Raw genomic sequence first — 22,225 nt, forward strand, 5'->3', positions numbered from 1 at the left:
TGCTTGATCTAGATCTTTTACTAGACGAGCTTGTGTTTGTGCTTGTGCTTGTGCTTGTGCTTGTGCTTGAAGCAATATTGCTTGTAAGCAATTGTTAATTTTTATGCATTCGCCCTACTGTCTGAGAACTTTCGATCTTGTGGGCTGCAGTTGGCAGAAACTTCTGCCCACTGCGTGTAGCTGTCAAAAGAGTCATTGCCGAAAGTGTGACATGTGGTACGTTGGGAGAAAGTTGGCGGTCATCTGTAGGCCCTAATTATTGTTTGTTTGTTTGTTTGTTTGTTTGTTTGTTTGTTTGTTCATTTTCCATCTGAGAAGATGGCTGGATAGCCCATATTCAGCTACGTTAAGCTGGTCTTCCATGTGGTCCAGTTGGATGTGAGGTGGGACCACTCCACCGGGTTAAACACCCTGCTCTTTGCGATGAATGAATGAAGCGGGATCTTTTACGGGCATGAGTTGTTACTCTCTCATACACTATGTCCTATCCGAGGGACAGAGTGTTTTTGCCTCTTGCTAGAGGGGGCGGTATGCTTACACACAACTTGCTCAGTCCAGACTCGGGTTCGAACCCGGGCCGCGTGATCGTGAGGCAGACGCGCTACCGACATGACCGATTGAGCCAACTCACCATCCTTTATTTATTCCCTTTAATTATTCGTCCGTGTTTATGAATTTCTGTGTCTATGGGTGGTGCTGATCTTTTGCTTGAGATTCGAATGATTTTGGCTGACACGTTTGAGCTCAAAGTGTTTCCACGGCCAATAACATGCATTTTTTTTTATTGCCCCTTAAAATACCTACGAATACTTCGTGTTTTGTCAGTGATGGTAGGCCCGACGTACTGGGACCTCGTACTGATTTATCACGCTTCCGTGCTCCCCTAACCACGAGGTGTATTCAGCTTCTTGTGGGTGGCGACGATTCGGGCACAGTGGGCCGAACTCTGAAACAAGCAATTGCTTGTAAGCGATTACTTCAAGCACGATTGTTGATTTTTCAAAGGCAATTAACTCTGGAAAGGCACCTCAGCGAAATAAAACCTAAATGAAGGAAACGGTTCTTTCGCCAGTGACGATGAACGATTACACAATCGTCATTATCCAAACATCTGAATGTACTCATCAAGATACACATACTCAGGTGGCAGCGATGCAGGCCGGATCAAAGAAAAACCTCCGGTCATAATCCATGTGTGTAGTAGGTCCATGCTTATATTACAGAAGCAATTAGTTACAAACGTGTAGATTCCATCACCTTCAATATGATAATTTCCTCCAAACTTTCTTCATGGAAGTGTATTTACGCATCATTTCCATTGTGAAATTTGAAATATCATAGACATGATAGAAGGAACTAATCTTGAACACAAACGTCGATAAAGTACATGTACGAGTGTATATCCTTTTATCATTATGGGATTCTTGGATTAGCCCACAGGGGTTTACATATCCTTTGAACCACTAATGGATTCATTTAGCTTGGGGAAAAAGCTCATAACCCCTCTTTCCAGAATGGTTTGTGCTCACACAATGACGCATACAAAACGCAGTGGTAAACCTCAATAACTTGGATGAGACTCAAATTGTAATCTTACTGGTTTTGTTCGGGATTGTTGATGATTGGTTAGTTCTTTATCGATATAATTATCTTGATTCTTGAAGAGGTTTTCTGTTTGTCCTTTGGTGATATATACCACCGAAAATATCCCTGCTTTGTACAGTTTGGATATCGTGATATTCATACATTTTGTATAAAAACGTTCTCGCAGCAAATACATACAAGTAAACAGCCAAACCAAAATAGTTACAACTTCGAGGAAGTGACATGAAAGCTGACTTAAAATAGTAACACTGGATAAAAATAAATCCGGTGGACATCGGGCTCTCTTTATCAGTAGTCAAACATAACGAACCCACGCACAACGCACAGACCAAAAATAGTACGTGGTTTCGGCACTATCTTGATAAAGTAATGCCGATTTTTAACATTGACAGGAGAAGAGAAACAGACACGGAAAGTATAGAAATAAAAAGTGGTCATAAGAGTAGAGACTTCCATGCTGTATTATGAGAACCGTTTACTCGAGACACTGATCTATCTCCTTGGAACACAGTTATGTGTATAGTTGATAGAAATTAGTATTTTAGTGCAGTGATACATAAAGCATAACAAAATGATTGTACATACATACGTGCATGCATTCATACATAATATTTATGTTTCTAGGACATTTACCCCCTGGACAATTACCCGGCCGAGACCCTAAGCTTCCCCTGACCCTATAAACCCTAAACCTGAACCCAAGCCTGACACTAACCCAATCTAAGTTTCTAAGCCTAAGTTCTAATCCTAACCATACTATTGATCCTGAACTAACCGGTATTTAGCCGGGGGTAATTGCCGTATATAAGTATGATATGGGGTAATTGTGATACGCATAGGCCGATACGTACATGCATAGCCCCTGTATGCATTTCGAAAAAGAATTACAAATTTGAATAGTGATCTGCTAGATATATACCTAATCATTTTGTTAACTCTGTCCCTATGCAGGAAGCTACTAGTAATTAAGTTTGCTACTAATGGGTCCAATTAAATATCATTCAACTGAAATTCGTGTTCTTTGCGTGGCATCCTATATCCTATCTGTTTCAACATGTTTCACTTTGGTTATAATCCTTTGCAGCAGAATTAAGGTCTCAAATGATGCAGAACTTAATTTCTGGTTATAAATACGAACCTTTCTTCTTCTTTTTTTTAATGATTTTGAAACGGAACGCGTTTGAACGCCTCCACGGGATAAACGCCTGTTAATCAATTCTCCTACGAATTTTAGTGTATATCGTTTTGTGACGTTCAACTTTCACAAGAGTTGTAAATCGAAAACAAAATATTGATCCTCGTGAAGAGAATGAAATTGCAAATGGAAGAGACAAGCAATAAAAAAGATACGTTCATAAAATACCTTAATATTGAGTAATAATTGCTAGTCATTATAATATAATCACCAAACTTTCTAATTCGATGGGCGAGGAACATACATTATGTACTTAAATTATATTTTCCTTAATTCAGAAAGGAAATTTGCCATGCAATAAAGAAATTGATATCATAGATAATAATTGTTGATTACATGGGACGCACACACACACACACACACACGCACACACACACACACACACAGTTTAATGCTTCTATAGACACATCATAGTTGCTGTGCAGGCCTTCAGTATTAAGCAGAAAATTTTCCAAGACACTGTCTCAGACAAATTAAATATTTGAAGCATGCATTGCAGGATATAATCACAATTGCCGGAACATTATTTGTTTGATTTAGTGTGGAAAAAAAAAAAATCATCACCGGAATTGAAGTCATGGGCATGGGTCTATTTGTTTTGTTTTGTTTTGTTTGTATATGTATTGGGGTGTCAGTTTGATTTTTTTTTTTAATTCTATATTTTAAGGACCGAGAGTGTTTAGGGGCTTCAGTCCATCTCCCTCCCCCCCCCCCCAACTTTCATCAAAGCGTATAGCAAGCCATTTTATATTACACGTTTTGACTAATAGAAGCCATCATCACCCTCCAATTGTCTTTTTCTATATCCATCTCCCCCATCCCTCCCTCTCTCTCCCACTCTCTCTCTCTCTCCCTCTCTCTCTCTCTGTTTCTCTCTCTCTCCCTCTCTCTCTCTCTCTCGCAATGTGCATGTATGTGATTGGACATACAGTCTGCAGGAATCTTCAACTAATTGAAAGAGACAGACTTAACCGGAAGAAGAAGAATAACAAAGACTTGTATTATTGTAAAGTATATTTTGTTAGAGGGCGCATGCGCATGTGCATGTGCATGGGTGTGATAGTTCTGAATTGATGCGTGCGCCCGAGCCGTGTGTACGTACGAATTTGCAGTTCATTCCCGCTCACTTTTCATTTGTGCAAACTCTAGCCCCGTTAGTAGATCTATTACTAGTTTCTGAAGTAAATGTTATATTAACAATAGCAACATTTCTTCCCCACGTTTTCTGTATTTAGCCAGTTCAGGTACATCCTGTATGCACCACTTCACATTTAGGTCTAACACTTATAGTCAATATACTTGCAATACACGTGTATCGCTTTGCTTTAATGTTTTATACTTTGAATGACTCTTCGTTCCAATTATGGGTTTTCTCCATTCTGTTTCTGTAGATACTTTAAGGACACGTCTTTGCCTGCGTCAATTAGAGAAACTTTACAAAGATATTGAGTTAGAGCGAGTGATACATAATTATTATAATTTTATGATTTTTTTTTTAAAAAAAAGTTCTTATAAGAAATAGTTTCTATTATGTTGGTCAAGAACTTGAGGGGTAGGCGAAATTCACGTTCTCGAGGATTATTTTGACAGCGCTGCCGGATCAAATATTCACCTGACAGTTATACAAACAGTTGTGCAGTTGGTTAGTTGTTCGGACACCTTTGTGCAAATCGTATTATCTTCTTAACTGAAAATAGCATACTATCGGATTAAAGGTACAAAAATAGAGCAGCCTGAGTCTAATATAGACTATTTTCTGTTACTCGTCAGCTAATCCGATAATTATCTTTATCAGGTACTATTTGTTTCAGCATTCAGGTCATGTCATTTTATTTTGGAAACAATTCCGCTCAAATCCATTTGTGAGACTATATTCTGTCGCACTATAAAAGACCTGCCTTGATCTACAAGTGGTAAAAGCTCTTCTAGTCTCGGGTCGCTAAGGTCAAGAAGGCTGACGCTTGGCCTTACCGCTATTTTTTACTGAATACTTACGCTTTGGAGACTTATGTATTCGTCTTTCGTTAGTCAAGAAGACTGAGTGTGAAGGATTGTAAGATTAGACTGCCATCTACTATTATTGTTTTATATGCTATACTCTTTGTAATGAGAAGCATTCTCTGTCAAAATCTAAGAAACTTTACTCATTCAGTGGTTGCGACAGTCTAGAGAATGACTTTGTGACCATTTACCCTGGAGTCACCATATCGGACTCCAAAAATCTGACAGTTGAGTAGCTTCCATAGATACATGAATCACGATTTATTACTGAAGAGTCGGAGAAGAGAAATTTGAAGGGAAGAAACTTTGAAAGAGGTCAAAGATGAAGCTGTTGATTATCATATTTGGGTTGGTCGTGGTTGCCGTACTGGGGTATTTCTTCCACACACCAATTCCTGAAGGGCTCGTCGATCCATGGCACTTTCGACTCTTGGTGGCTGGAACGAAGGCAGGAGGCTTGGTGGTAAGGAAAATTTTATCTACTTAAAGGGGATGGCTAGTAACTGATCAGTGGGAATCAGTGGGAATGCTGAGGGATGATTGTTCCAATCCTTGTGGGATTCATTTGAGAGTTCATTATATATCTATTCTTGTGTGAAAATTATTTGCTTCAGAATGGTCTCATATTCAAGTAATGTGCAGTTTAATGTTTCCAGGTAAGCGTCCCTGGTCAGTGACGGGGCATTAATCTGCTCATTACTTGAATATGAGACCGTTCTGAAGCAAATGATTTTCACACAACAGTGGATATATAATGTACTCTTAAATGAATCCCACAAGGATTGGAACAATCATCCCTCAGCATTCCCACAGATTCCCACTGATCGGTTATTAGCCATCCCCTTTAACATTTTTTAACAGCCTTATCATTTACCATTTATTTTACCTATCAATATCATTTTGCTTTTTGTTGTGATAAATTCAAAGTTCAAGAAGATCATGACGGTTTCTGTTGTGTAAAATTGGTCGCAAAATAGACATTTTGATTTCTGTTGCAAAAATGACTCAAAAACAAAAAAGCCGCAGCACTGCATGTCGAAACATTTACGTTTTCTCGAACATCCTATTCTCTTACTGTTATTTTTCTTCTCTTTGTTTTTAAATCTCTAGAGCAAAGTCCAACAATTCTTCAAGGCTTCCCAGCTTGACATTGTGCGAACGGAACGTTGGTTGACGGAGATGGCCATGTCAGCGCCAGACGTGCAGGTTAGAGGTTCGAACGTCTCCGCACGATACACCGAATTTGATGGGATAGGAGTTCTCCTCTATGAGCCTGTAATTCGAGGAAAGGATCCGGCTTCTGCTTTGGTATTTCTTCACGGTGGGGGCTACACCCTGGGAAGCGCAAGTAAGAGTCTACTATGATATCTTTTATCAAAACTTTTGCTGCTTTGGTGATGTGTCCATTGATAAGATATTTATTTCCGTTTGGACTTCTTGTCGTTTGTTTTCTTCTAATTTGATCAGTAGCTCTTATTTTGCAAAACATTTAATCGTTGTTAATGTGCCATAAAGCAAACTAGAGGAACGTTTGTGCAGTTCTCTAGATTGAGTACGAAATATGGCGATTTACATGTCGATCAACAACGTAATAGCATTAAACTACCCCTTCCCATGAAAGAGAAAAATACAAAAAATTATAATATCCACTGTTTTGTATTATATTATAAAGTGAAATGAGATTAGGGGAACCACGTAGATTTATCAAGAATGTATAGCGGTCGTAAATTGTGTTAGTTTTCTCATTCCCTTCTTTGTATCCTATGACAGAACTACACGCTCCTCTGACAAGACAGCTGGCGGAAGAGCTAAACATGGTTGTTGTATCTGTCGAGTAAGTTTGTTGCTGAAGTTGTACTTCTTCTTGATTGAAGAATCATATAGAACAGTACATACGAGTCTTCTTATCTGCAGAGAAAGTTTGTCGCCGAAATTTTATATCTTCTTGATTACGGAAGCATATAGGACGATAAATAAGAGTATTCTTATTTTCTGTGTCTGATCTTGCTATTTCAAAGATTATCAAGAGTAACACGAAGAAACCAACAGTTCATCATTGTAATTGGTCCAGTAATAGAACAGAAGTATACACCACTTAAAGCAGATTAAAGATAAGCTCAGTCAAGTGGCATTATGCACAATTTTGCGTCAAATTGATTTTTTTTTTTAGATTGCATAAAACTTATCTGGAAAGGTTCACGAAAATTCTACAGTTTCATTGTCATGCTTTAGACTGTGTTATGAAAATTCAGCACAAAATTTAAATTACTTTCTTGTCAATAAGTTTATCTTGCTGTATTCAGTTCAAACTATTCAAACCCCTCACATTATTTTACACCCATTTCTTATACTTAGATATCGACTTGCACCAGAATATCGGCTGCCAGCCCAATCTGAGGACGCCTACATTGCCACAAGACACTTGCTGACGCATGCGGCAGATTATGGTGTTGACCCACAACGTGTGGTGGTTGGTGGCGACAGCGCAGGTGGTCACCTTACAGCGGTTCTCGTCCAACTCATTCACGACGACCCCACATTGCCGAACATTAAACTGCAGGTTCTACTCTACCCTTGGATTCAGTGCTTCGATTTCAACACTCCGTCTTATCAACAATACGACAGTCTATTCGGTGATATTGGCTTATCAAAAAACAGGATTCTTGATATTGTATCCATCAATGACCGCAGGGTGGTGGATCCTGATTTGATTGGACACTTGCGTGAGAATCGCCACACAAGCAAAGAATTTAAGCGTTCTCGTCTGTATCGGGATCGCCTGAGGCATGACATTATTTTCGAGAAGCTAGGGACGACGTCGACTCTGAATTCGCAAGTTCCGTCGACATCTTCGCATTCATTGGCCTCTGCTATGATGTCTTACCTTTCGTCGATCTTTACAAGTTACGCAGCGATGGAAAACTTTCTCGCACAACCTTTATCAACAGTATCAACGTCATTGTATTCTCTGAAATCGCATATATCATCCTCTGGTTTTCACCATGACAACTCATCGTCGAGCATCGTAGACTCAGTGTTGGAATACAGGCCAGAGGAATTGTTCGATCGCGGCAACGACACCATGTGGGCAGAAATCCGAGAGTATTACACCCACACCAGCATGGCGCCGCTGTTTCGCGAAGACTTCCGAGGGCTCCCGAAAGCCTTCGTCGCCACTGCCGACTTTGACGCACTGCGCGATGATGGTATATTCTACGCACACGCCTTGGAGAGTGCGGGAGTCGAGGTCACGTGGACGAACTACCGAGGGGCGTGGCACACTATTGCAGCTGCAGGCCCGATCGCAGATATTCCGACCGGAACGAAAATGATTGACGACATCGTCAATTTCGTCAGATACAATGTTTGACAAATACCGTCCAGATTTTCCCAAGCAATATCAGAAACTAGCATACAGCTGAAGCACATGATACAGAATAGATGATGAGATCGTCGAAGACTTCCCAACTTGTACTAGAGATGCTGCCGATGACACTTTGAAGGAACAATGCATCATTTGGCAGTTTGTTTGTTTGTTTGTTTGTTTCCCTTCCATCTGAGAAGATGGCTGTATAGCCCATATTCTGCTGCAATAGCTGGTCTTCCGTGGGGTCCAGTTGGATGTAAGGCGGGACCACTTAAACGGGTTAAACACCCTGCTCTTTGCGATGAATAAATCGTTAATGAAGCGGGATCTTTTACGTGCATGAGTTGTTACTCTCTAACACACGGGACCTCCATTTTCTTTCCTATCCGAGGGACCTGTGTATATTCTTCTACTGAAAATATTGGAAGCACAATCGCATTCATTGAGTTTCTAGTCATTTACAAAATTAGCATTGTGGGATTTATGCATTATGAGGACACCTGTACACACATGCACAAAGAAGTCAGCCAAGTGTTCAAAAAAGCAAGCAGATAGAGAAAAGGAATTGTAGTGATTTTATGCCTTAGACTTTCCACAAGACTACCTTGTCAATAATTTGTTTTTCTAAGCACAACTGTGACATCTACCGTTGTTTAAATATTCCATTGTGTTGATGTGTGAAACGGTTTCTCAAACAAATAACTATTGACAGCTTGTTAAAAAGATATATGGAAACATAATTGTGTTGCAAGTCATTGTTTAGAATGCTTATGTACAGATTTGTACAGTTACGATTTTGTATAAATATGTACTATAATATTTTTGAATTCTTGAATATGCAATGAAATGAATGAAGAATTAGAGTTGTCTCAGTATTTTTTTTCTTTTTTTCTTTCTTCATGTTCTTTTTCTTCTCCAATTTCTTTTTTTTTAATTTCGATTTTATCCGTTGCTGTATATTCTTCTTGAATGTGTGAATAAACAAAATGAATACATGAAACAGAATATCTCCTGTGTCAAGTATAAGTCCACAGGAATCATTGCACTTAATGTTCAAGTAGACACACAAAATATAAACATATTCCAATATAATAATATGTATATATATATATATATATATATATATATATATATATATATATATATATATATATAATACTCGCAACAAAATACCTCCTGTCAAGGAGTGCATTTGAATTGTTCTACTTGAATGTTCATGTAGTCAAATGTACCAATTTTCAAATACACACAGCAGCGTGTTGACAAGAATGTTTAATCGGACAACAACATACCACAATATTACATAAGACATTAGAAATCTATTCAGTGTCTGCAAGATATGCACTCAATAAAGACTCTTTTAATTTGCGGTTAAAGGATTATAAAGACGGGCAGCTTGTTATTTCGGGGAAAGGTCATTCCAGTATCTGGGGGCCGTATACATTATCGTGTTTTGTTTTGTTTTGTTTTTTTGGCGAAAATTGTTCGAGTGCGTGGAGGGTGAAATGCGTCACTTTGGCGGGTAGGATAATTATGAATCAAATTGTTTCTCCTGAACATGCGAGTAAAAACATCCGGTAACTCCGGTAACTAGCACGGTAACAAGCACACATCATCTCCAGTGATTTTCTTCCTCCATGCGGGGATGCAAGGACCGGGGTGTCGGCAATGATATTTTTTTCCATTAAATTTTCTCGTTGAGTACAAAGATACTCTTCAGCGTGTCATCAAAGTGTACCAATTTTCAAAGCGCTTGGTACTGCTTGAGGAAGCAAAGTGGCTTTTTTAGCTCCTTATGTGGCCTTGTATATGAATATGGAAATGTCTAAGATAAGGCATGATACAGTGATAATGGCAATATCAAATAGCAGCTCTCATTTGTGCCTTCAGGGGTCCGTTTCATGAAAGCCTTATGAGAGACTTTCGCTCATATTCAGACACACTTGAGAGACTTCGTAAAATGGATTTTTACTTCTCTTTGAAAATGTCTCATATGGCTACAATTGAGCGACTTCATGGCCATTATAAAGACTGTAATGTGGCGACTTCATGAAGCGGACTCCAGAACTCAAGTGATTGTTGGAGGAGTCATGCAGAACAAAGTATTAAATCAAGTTGGGCAATATCGTAGTACAAGGAGCACGTATACCAAACACATTGGGACAAAATCAATATCGCATAATCATAATAATCCTTGAATAAAGTAGATAAGTAGATTCCCATAAGCAGACATACCTCTCTTTCTCTGTCATCATCGAGAAAATAATAATGAAAAAAAAAAAACAATCTATACTTCTTGCTTTTCTCTATCTTTTTTTTTTTTTTGGCTGACTGACATCATTGTACTTGTTGAGTCGGACTTTGAGCTTATTAAGCGAGGCCTATTTTATTTGCCATTGACACAGAAACTGCAAACTAATGCTTTGTTGTAATAACTATGTGGGTTGTGTGTGGGTCTGCGTGAGTGAAATTGTGTTTGTTTTGTTTTGTTGGTGTTCTTTTTTTTTTGGGGGGGGGGGGCAGGGATAATGTTCCATTCCACAAACTTGGTCCATTCATCTTCATGTCAGGATCTAAGTGTCTTACTTGTCACATTATTTGGACAATCCTTAATGAATCAGGGTTAAGAGTACTGGTATCAAAATGTAGAAAGGGAAAATTTGAAATTCAGTTTCAATTTGATTCAGTGTCCTGATACATAATTAACACTAAGTTTTATTAAAGCGCAGAAGATTCCTGATGAAAAATGTGTAATATAACCGACATGGTATACTTATCTTCATCACTATTACATAGGTAATGTTTGTCTGATTCATAGTCAAATTATCTTTCAGCTTTTCTTTTACCAAGTTCTCCTCGCTTCCCTTCAACTAGTGAGATTGTTACATTGTACAGTCTTATAATATGTGAAAGGTAAATGGACAAAAAAGTTGTTATAGTACCGTTTCTTTTTAATATTTTGTTTTATCAATTTTGTATACAGTATATGACACACAATATTTTCCTCCTTTGCTGTAGCTGCGGTTTTCAAAGCATCATCCAGGATTGTAAAGCTGGGACCTCGGAACGGGGGAGGGGAGGGAGCTGCATCACCCCCATTGCACGCACACACACACACACACACACACACACACACACAAGCATACATACATACACATGCACGCAAGCGTTTTTCAGGGGAAAAATTGAAAAAAAAAAAATACAAATTCATAATAAAACTCATGACTTCCAGAGGTTTCCCCGGAGATTCTTGCCGACGAAGAGGGCAGGGGCGGGGGGGGGGGGGGGGGGACAGGGGGAGGGGAGGGGAGCCACAATTAAACCTTGACACCCAACGACCCCCACCTTCCTCCCCACACGCACTGAAAAAGTTACGTTCCGCTGGCCATGTAAAGGGTGTATACAAAGGACTGCTATTTCCTTTGTAAGCCGAAACACATCTAGTGTGTTTTAACTCGTTTGCCCCTGACCTTTGGAACTTCCAATGCCGGTCTATTCATATTGCGGAGGCTAGTCTGATCTCCCCTCTTACAATCAAACTTTTGGATCTCTTCCATGTACATTCTGGGATCTTCCACTCCACAATGAAGACGAGTATTACGATCCTGGTCCTGTGCCTGGCCCTCCTTCTGGGCCATTTGTTCAACACGCCTGTACCTAGCGAAATGGCGGACCCATGGCAGTACAGACTGGTGGTAACGGGCTACAAGCTCGTTCGTCTCATAGTAAGCACGCTTGATCATTAGGTTCTACAGAGTGTCCTACATTAGGTCGGACTTAGTTGTGTGTGGTCCCAAGGTGGTAGCTAGTATTTTGAAATCAGGGAGGTGAGACTGCTCGCCCCTCTCCTTAGGCCTAATTTAAAACCAATCAGGGCATTGGCCGCTTTGGCGAGTAAAGACTTCTACTCAAGCAGGGAGGTGGAAAGAGACACCTCCCTGAGGTCAGCAAAGAGCTGACTTGAGTCAGCTCTTTGCGCGCATGTGAATAAAGCTTTTACATGTCTATATTATAGTTTCCGTGATTCACGTAGTATGTGTTCCATAGAGACTATAGTACAGACTGTACATGATTTTCACAAAATTTATCATGGATTCATATGAATAGTTTTAAGGCTAAGAGCAGCCGCTTTTGTTTTTCATCGGTTATCGGGGGACCGGGGGGGGGGGGGGGTGTGATTGTGATGAATGCTAGGCAATAGACTGTGTATTTAGAATTTAACATGCTTCCAATATCTTTGAGAGTCTTGTCTTTTCCGTTGTTGTTGTTGTTGTCTTTTCCTTCTTTTCGTTCCTCCTTCGCCTGCATGTGAACAAGATATTTTTTTTTTTTTAATTCTGGTGCACTAATATGAATATATCATGAATAATCAAAGAAATCTGACATTTGGAAAAGCGAAGGAAGGTACATTGAATCTTTATAAACAAACCACCAGGTAATGAATGAATATCACAGGAATATCTAAAAGTTTACAAGCCGTATAATAATAAAATATGAAATTTCCGTCTTTGTGGTCATGGGTGCCTTTCAGGCCGCCGTGAGGGGCTTCGTGCACCCTGCAGACGACAACCTCTTCAAAACTTACAACTACTTGATGGGATTCGCACTTCCCGCGGCAGATCAGCATGTGCAAGGGTCGACGGTTCAGGCGAGGTACACGGATTTCGACGGAACACGAGTGCTGCTCTACGAAACCCGATCGGGTCGAAAGGGTCTCTCTCCAGCGCTGCTGTACTTCCACGGAGGAGGGTATGCCATGGGAAGTACCAGTAAGGAAAAGATACAATCTTTTAACCGCCTCCGTGCCATATTAAGCTCTTGTCCCTTTGGTATATGGGTCAAATTTGTCACATTTCTTGACTGGATGGCACAGAAAGTGCTAAACAGATGACGATATCATTAACTTTGTGTTCAGAAGTTCATATAGAAAAAAAAATATGCAATGGTTGAGGGATTAGATGATTGATTTAATGATAAAGGAAACAAACAAGGGTGTACCGCTCAGAAAACTAAACACACTTTTGCCTTGCGTTTGAATATATGCTTACATTCTCTTCCTAGCAAAGGTGTCTTTGTTTGGCCTTCCACACCTAATGATATCACTATAATCACTCCACGTTTCTTATATACATTTTTTTTTTCAGGTTTCGTGTTGAATTATTATCTTGAAGTTCCACATAACGGAAAAGGTAAAAAAAAAAAAGGATTTTGTGCCGTTACTTTATTACAGGAGACTATGGACCTTTGACCAGGCGATTGGCCGAGGAATTGGATATGGTGGTTGTATCCGTCGAGTAAGTATTCGTGCTACACCCATGATATATGATCCTCCTATATAATACCATGAACACATAATGCATATCATATATTTCAAAATGACAAATATAATGTATCTTTCTCTTCCATGTAATGGTAATATAAAGAGTACATTATCACAAATGTTCTATACTTTGCTCTTAAGCAAGAGAAATACAGATCAGCCAAAGAAACAGTCACTATAGACACATGATAGAATTACACGAAGGCCAATCCTACATTTGTAATTCTCAGTGAAATTCAGAAAAGTGAACTGATTTTAACATGAGGAATACCATATCGTGACTGTCCACTCTAGGCTAATGAAAACATAAACTTCACCAACTAGAAATCCTCTTTGGAGTACCCAAATGTAACACAGACATACAGAAACATGCACACACACACGCACACACACACATTTATATTCCTATAACTAGCGGTATGTATTCATGAAACATTAAATTCTCTAAGAACTGTTGAAAACGATTATTATGTAATCATCTTAGTTTTCATAATCTCAACCGATGTAATCAGAAATAGTGTATAATAATGTTATGTGCCTCTGTAGCAAATTCAAATTACGCTATACATTGTACGATTATCCAGTGGTGCTAAACATAATAGGTCTTACCATGCAGAAATGTTACGAAAGCATGATAACTTAATCCATCCAGAGGACACCCCCCCCCCCCATAAAAAAAAAAAAAAACTGTTTCCATGGATAGTATACTCAACAGGGAAGGGTATGCTAGCAATTCATTTTCCCCAGAGTTTACCCAAATGAGTAGCGAAATTCCCGTTCTTCGTTAATTCTTATAGAAACACTACTCGAGCAGAGCATTCTATTCGTGATGAAAACATCCCTTTAAATACCCTTCCACATATTCAGTGCATGGCATTTCAAATTTATTCTCTGAGGTGGGACGTACCGTAGGCCTATATAAGTAAACAATAAGAGGGATATGTATAATTCCATGCAAGTCCTAGCTCTTATAATACTCAGGACATAATGCCTGAACTTCATTTCGAATGCACTGCGATCTTTCCCAATTCTGTATTTAAAAAAAAAGGGGGGGGGGAAAAAAGAAATGAGGTAATATTTAATTTGAATTGGATCTTATTACAGGTATAGACTGGCCCCCGTTCATCCTTTTCCAGCAGCGATTGAGGACTCTCTGAAGGCTACGAAATGGTTTCTGCGCAATGCGGCCCAGTTCGGCGTCGACCCCACTCGGGTAGCCGTCGGCGGCGACAGCGCCGGTGGTCATATTTCCGCCGTCATCGCCCAGCAACTCGACGACGATCCTTCTGTGCCCGACATCAAGCTCCAAGTCCTTATCTACCCTTGGCTTCAGATCTTCGACTTTCACACGCCTTCGTACCAGAACTATGAACGAATGTTTGGTGACAGTTTCGCCGTGTCCAGGCCACACGTGGCCGAGTTTGTATCAGCCCTGGTGCTCGGGAGACTCGACAACCACTTCATGGATCAACTGCAACGCAATGAGCACACGAGTGTTTCGTTTAAGCAATCTGAACAGTACAAACATATTTTGGACTATAACATCATAGCGAAGAAACTCGGCCAAACTATATCGACCCAGAGCGGTGACAAGCAAAATACTTACAAAGGAAACGAGACGCTATGGAAAGAGCTAAAGGACAAGCTCCTTGATCCCAGACTGTCGCCGATGGTTCGAGTTGACTTCAAAGGTAGTTGATAATATAATCCATCTTAGGCAGTTTTAACGCCTTTAAGCAGGAGATAATAAGTCCTTTTGGTAATTTGACATTCAACAACAGTTTAGATGATAATGAGATTAAAATTCATAACGAACGGAGTGAAGAAAAGCAATTGAAAAGAATACACCTTTTGAAAGAAACAGAATAAGCTTGTTCAAAGTTAAACTTTAAACCAGGGAGGTGAGACTCACTTCCCTGGTTAAACTGACTTTCAAAGTTACTATGAATAGGCCTTAGGAAACTTTGTTATAAATAGCTAATCTATTTATGTATGAACGAGATGCATAACATTTTAGATGTCATTTCTAGCATTTATACGAGGTAAAGAAGACATTGTAAACACAGTGTTGTATAAAATGAACCTTCTGTCACATTGCCTAGTATATTACATTGTCATTACAGTGCACTCCCGTTTTTACAAATTCCGGCTACAACGCAGTAAAAATTCAGGCTGCAGCATTATCCGCTGCATGTATTTTTATTGTTTATTTGTTCGGTTATAATGAAATTTTGATGTGAAGAAAGAAAACTGCCGGTCCTGAGGAAGTCCACTGTATTACAATGAATATGGCGATGTTTATCACAGTTGTGTGAATGAGGATTTTGAGAGGGAAATACTGATGCACATATAGTGCCATCCGTTGGAGATATTGACTGTGTAGCTGAGAACATACTGCACATGTTACATGATTTCAAGAACCATGGTTGTGGCAAGGTCAAGATTTTCTGATATATGGATTCATATAATTATGTTCCTTCACTGAAAACCGAGACATCCAACAATATGGTTGTCATGAATTATATCACATTGTCTCATCATGGACATGAAAACACTGTTTCAAATCACGGCGAGCCTTTATAAGAATTTTTTTCGAGCTAGAATCACTATTTGGCCATAAACAGTGTTTCAAAACACTGTTTCTGGCCAGAAGAAAAATCTTATAAACGCACCCTTATTTTCTCATAACCCTACGATGATCACCATAAACACGTTCGTTATAATCTTGACTGCATTTGTTCGTAATAATTTTATGGATTTCCAATTGCTCGTGTATTACTACGACATACTTACGCATACTATACATGATTGGTATTATATCATTATGCATTATCATTTCGACGGTTTTTTTTTTTTCGGGGTAGGTGACGATATATTTAGGCATAATTTGTGGAAAATAATGCAGAAATCAAGTCAAATCAAACGTGATTTCACTTCGAAAATCTTCAAATTTTAAATTCGAATGATATTTGATTTCCACTAACACGTTTGTTTTCGTACAAAATTCAAGGGAAACAAAATGTTCAATGTCTAAAACAAAACAAAAAATGCATATGATATAGAACGAATTCTTCAAAATAATTGCGTTAATGGAAAAGAGGGACCCACGTAAAAGACAAGCTTGTAGAAATGTGGGCCACTCAATACATTTAACTTGAAATCTTCCCTGCTTTGATGATTCTCTGTGAAATATAAAGCCTTTTAATAACTGAAACTTGCCACTCCCTGAACGAATCGCAGGTCTACCCATGGCATTCATCGCCACGTGCGAGTTGGACAGTCTGCGGGACGATGGCATTTTCTACGCCAGACTTCTCGAGGAGGCGGGCGTGCGCGTCGCGTGGAAAAACTACGCGGGAGTCTTTCACGGAGCGTCGGCGGCGGGACCGATCACGATTCCGTCTGGCGCGGAGATCATCGACAACGCCATCAACTTCATCCGAAGCAATATATGAACACTGTATGTGATATCTGCGATTCAATCGGGATGTAGTTTCCATACATCAAGATGCTGTCTAAATCTGAGGGACATTCGGCCCTTTTAAACTATAATTACGTATACATGTGCATGTCAATACTTTTATCGCAAAACGAGCTACCTCCATTCTGGTTAGGTTAAGATATCTGTAATTACAGCTGCTAAAAAAAAAAATCAAACAATGAAAATGGTAAGAACGTACGGAATATTTTCAATCATGACTTCAGAACTTGGTTAGAACTAGCTTGGAACCTTTTTGCGATGAAACTCTGCATATCCGATATATTGACATTGCAAAAAAAAAAAAAAAAAAAAAAAAAACTCATCTGACCGGGTTTGGGGGGATTTCTGTTTCGGGTGAATCATTCTGATGATCTTCACGTATCACTAATTCTTATGATGTTATAACAGGCAACATTGTGTCAAACTGAAATAAAATAACTTATACTTTTTATCATTAAAAGCACATCCCTTTCACAAGAATATAATGATAATGATAATAATAATAATGATAATAATATTATTATTATTATTATTATTAATGATTATAATAATAATGATAATAATGATAATATTAATAGTATAGTAGTAGTAGTAGTAGTAATAATAATAATAATAATAATAGTAATAATACATACATACATACATACATACATACACTGTAGCGCCATTTTCCATTCTGATTAAATGCTCAAGGCCCTTTACACCAAAGCAAAAAGACTGAAAATGCAATACCATAAAAGAAGAAGAAGATGAAAAAGAAAACATGAAAGTCTGTCTTCAAAACGCACCGTCAAACAAATAGGATTTTAGGTTACTCCTATAAAAGGCGTTATGGAGCTTGAGTCTTTCAGCTCACGTGGAAGTGAATTAAAGGTACATTATTATACGTACATTATTATACGTTAAGAAATCGATTTCATTTGCAAGTTGTATAGTAGTTGATTTGAAGATCAATTTTTGTCGACAATGCAATATCTTACGACTATTATTTCTGTGTCAGTTCTCAAAACAGTCTTTCACTTCGAAGTACTCATTCAGATTCTAGCAGGAACAAGCACCTATAGTTGGTTATAGTCGGTTGTCATTCGTCAATATGAACTGGACGGAACAGTGTATACAAAACATTTCGACTGCGATGTGTCTAGAAATAATGCATATTTGTATTTGCATGCGTTTACGGTGTTAATATTCCACACCTGAAACTTGATATGAAGATCTCAAAACTTATTTTGAGGGGTAAATTGAGGGGTAAGCACCCTCCCCTCCCCTCCCCGTCAGGTCCCCCACCCCTCATGCACATACACTTGCACCATTTGTATTGTTAAAGAAAATAGATAGATCATGGATTCTTTTCTTCTTTTCAGAGGATGTTACGATTTCAAGCAAGCATAATAGAAAATACAACTTATACTGCTCATTGCATGTGATAAGCCTGTATTACTTTATGATGATTTGAGTCACAAAATCAATATGTACCCTCAGTGGCATCATACTTTGTGTATGTGTTTTTTCTTCTTTGTTAAATTTTGGTCATAATAGACCTATATGATACGAAATGAAATGAAATGAAATAATTTGGCTCTTCTTAAGCTCCTTCCCCCCCCCCCCCCCCCCCGAGCTGGCCGTGACTTTGCTGGAAAGTGAATTAAAGTGCACGTCGCCTTTATGACGCTCACTAAGCTAGGTCTGTGTACAATTATATTTCAGAGTCCATCTGAAACAATATGCACATCTATAGAATGATACTGTAGGCCCATAGAACCACATCGATATCACAGCCCAACCCACAAAACACTCGAAACTACGTCCTTCCTACTCCCACGCCGAAGTCTTTAAGTGCACTTCGGTTTTCCTCAATAACACATTACGCGTTCCGAGTGGAATAAGGGTCTCTAAGTGTATATTAATTCTCCGTTGTAGCTCAACGACGATGTTAATGGCTACATTTTAATTTGAGTTTCTACTGAATACTTGTGCAATCAACTTCTTTTCTCTCTTGTTTCCGTACACAAGCATTACGTTGGCGTGTGCCTTGTGATAATATCACTTCCTCTCACTTAGATCTTTAATCTTGATATTTATCATCGTGGCATTATCATTACCATTTCCACCATCATCTTTTATTTTGTTATCGTTGTTTTATTACCATCCACATACTTATTTCAGTGGTTAGTTTTGCAAATAAATCAAAGCATGATTACAATAGATAATGACAGCATGCAGACTGGACTTTCAAATAAATGAAATTGTGTGGGGTTGTTATTGGTGCTTTTTTTTTCTTTTGCAACTGACTGACAAACCGCCATCATTGACGTGAATAAGCACAGATTATCATTTCTCCTACTAAAACACTGAATAATCGATGATTATTTACATCGATGAGGGGAAAGTTGTTAACCACTTGTAGCAGCAGCAACAACAACAACAGCAAACGACTCGACGCAATAGTTCATTAATCAAGGTATATAAACACGACGCAAAATTCATCAATCAAGGAATATAAACACGAAGTCCCAGCTGTTTTAAGGATTAGAATCAACACTGGCCGTCGGGCGGAAGCTCGGTATCATCTGGTGAATATACGACGCCTATTATAGTAATCAGGCCCACCATTTATACTGCTACAACACTAAACAATCGGTGTTCATTTACGTCAGTAAAGGGCAATTTGCAAGTATATAAGTTGCAAAAAAAAAAGATAAACGAAGAAAAAAAAACTGATAGTAATAGTAAAAAGGAGTGGGCGTTGCTCATGTAATGAATTGTCACGCATTACTGAGATCACATCTGCTTCTACACCTAAGGAAATGATGTAAGGGATTATAACGTATCGACACACCTGATACTCTGTCGAAGACATGTCGAGGACAATGCCGCTTTTTAGATGCTGTCGGAAGAAAAACATTGAACTGACTACAAAATTTTCAATGTAATCCTTCGTTTTACTATGCAATCAAAAGTGTAACAAGGTCTAACATCAAGCCACTTCCGTTACTCTGTTTAACACCTTGCTGAAAACTTTTTTTTTCAGTTCATTTCAAATTTATTTCATATTTCCACTTTCTCGATGAAATTTCAAAATGATTGACAGTAATACAAGTAAGAAAACAAAATACATACAACCATGTCTTTTGATTGAAGGAAAAAAAAAATAAATACAACATACAACACAAATATATATGGTCATGATATGAAAGTGTCACAAGGAAATAACAGAAATACGATGGGGCCTTAAAAGCTATAACGCTTGTAAAACTGTAGGTTGTAAAACTGTAGGTTCCCGAATACATATATGCGTGGAATTATACGTAGAACGGATATGTTTATCTTGACCAACTAAAATTATACCAGTGCAAAAAATCAATATAAAGAATGAACTAATAGACCACATGAATATTGCTCAAACCAGACTGTACGGATCTCGCCATGTTTAAAAAAAAAATGTTATATGTTTAATATATCATTACCATTAATAACTTAGTGCTGGCAGCGGATGAAGACAAAAGATTGGGAGTATTTAAAAAAAAAAAAAAAAGTTGCTAATAGCCTGGTAGGGTGTATCCATATCTATTCATTGTACCTATACATTGTATCTATTGTTTGAATTACATACGTTGTTTAATATTTTGGTATTTTCGTATTATTTTGGATTAAGAATCTTAATTTTCCGATAAATCGTGTGCTTTAAAGAAACAATAAGCGCCTAAAATGTATTGTATTGAGAACGTTAATTCCTTTTAAGACTTGGAAATTCGTATTTCAAACTTTTCATATGTGGATACTACATATATTACAAAAAAAAAAACAACACAAAAATCTAGACATGATTTCACCATGGACTAAAGTTTCTGTGGCTGTTTGCGTTTGTTTGTTGTTGTTGTTTTTTTTTCACTGTAAATGTAAAGCGGCTTAAAATCGAACGAACAGTGTCCAGCACGATCCTAATATCCTAAAATGTAACACGAAGCAGTCTGCTCGCTGTTACAGAGAGAGTTTATGCGTTTCGTACCCTTTGTGTATGAAGAATGAACTTGATCTGAAATTTTTTTTCAGCAGAAATCTTATCTCATTTTTATAAATCCATACAACAGACCGCTGTTTTATCATCAGCGAACATGACTATTGAAATTGCCTTCTCTCGTGATTTCATTTGAGTTTTTTGTTTGTTTGTTGTTGTTTTTTTTTTTAGATTTCAGATCGACTTGGACTTTTTTTTTCTTGCTTTGCTCTGCAAGTATCCACTTTTTCATTTCAAACTAGATTAAAAGTAAACATTTCAATAGGGTGTGAGTTATATTCTTCCTCGGGAATAAATTTTAGTCGTCTGTATTATGTCAGTTGAACCCGAACAGTACTCGTATCATCTATACATGAATTAAACGGAATACAGTGCACTCCAATTATAACGAACACGGTTATAACGAGATTCTCGTTACAGCGAAGGAAAAAGTCATGTCCCAAATTATGACCTATATAACGAAATTCCGATTTAACATTGCCGGTCACGAGGACTTCGCTATTACGGGAGTGGACTGTATAATGTTTTGTTTTTCATCGTATTATGCTGGATACTCTATCTGATCATAAACTACCCATTACATTGACCGTAACCGATGAAGATTTTCCACCGATTCTTAGTTTTCCACCGATTCTTAGTAAATTTTGTGAATTGTCTTTTTGAATAAAATGAGATCAACAGAAAGTGTTATAATACGTGTATTCCATGTTTCCCTGAAGTGCGGGTCTCTATGATTTTTTTTTCTTATGAATCATTAAAAAAAAAAAAAGTCATATGACACATCCTGTTCATATTCCAGCTAACTAATATTCCACGAGGCATGCGATATATTTGACAGTTACCTCATGATATCTACATGGGTGCAAGATCATGTGTGATTTGCCACCGACACTTGTCAACGATGACACTGCAGTTGCTCATGAACCATTGTTGGCAATATTTGCAAAGTCGAATCGAAGCCCGCGCCAATAATGAATGTAGCCATTAGAGCTGAATTTCTCGGTGTTTGCTGTGCACGTACTTCATGGCCTACGAAACTGTAGCAAATGAATGACGATCGTGTCCACTTCCACATGACGGGTGACGATTCAAATAATGTTTGCTGACATACGATGATACCACCACGAGAGGCAAACACGGAACGACAGAATGTCATCGATAAAAGGAAGCCAAAAAACGTTTTTCTAACTGCATCTAATTAACATTGCCGAGACTATCGGAGTTTAAACCCCTTGCGA

General features: G+C 38.3%; 2 protein-coding genes across 2 annotated transcripts; both read left to right on the forward strand.

Annotated features, from left to right (window-relative positions):
- Window positions 1–5,123: 5,123 nt before the first annotated feature.
- Window positions 5,124–8,171, forward strand: LOC140244932 (arylacetamide deacetylase-like). Its single transcript, XM_072324539.1, has 4 exons — window positions 5,124–5,264; window positions 5,912–6,149; window positions 6,572–6,635; window positions 7,157–8,171. Exons 1-4 carry the CDS (start codon window positions 5,124–5,126, stop codon window positions 8,169–8,171), a joined length of 1,458 nt encoding a protein of 485 aa, XP_072180640.1.
- Window positions 8,172–11,752: 3,581 nt separating this feature from the next.
- LOC140244933 (arylacetamide deacetylase-like) lies at window positions 11,753–17,114 on the forward strand. Its single transcript, XM_072324540.1, has 5 exons — window positions 11,753–11,893; window positions 12,700–12,937; window positions 13,399–13,462; window positions 14,593–15,179; window positions 16,729–17,114. The coding sequence occupies exons 1-5, from the start codon at window positions 11,753–11,755 to the stop codon at window positions 16,941–16,943; spliced, it is 1,245 nt and encodes a 414-aa protein (XP_072180641.1). The 3' UTR covers window positions 16,944–17,114.
- The last annotated feature ends 5,111 nt before the right edge of the window (window positions 17,115–22,225 follow it).

The sequence above is a fragment of the Diadema setosum genome, chromosome 21 (genome assembly GCF_964275005.1).
Source record: "Diadema setosum chromosome 21, eeDiaSeto1, whole genome shotgun sequence".
Lineage (NCBI taxonomy): Eukaryota > Metazoa > Echinodermata > Echinoidea > Diadematoida > Diadematidae > Diadema > Diadema setosum.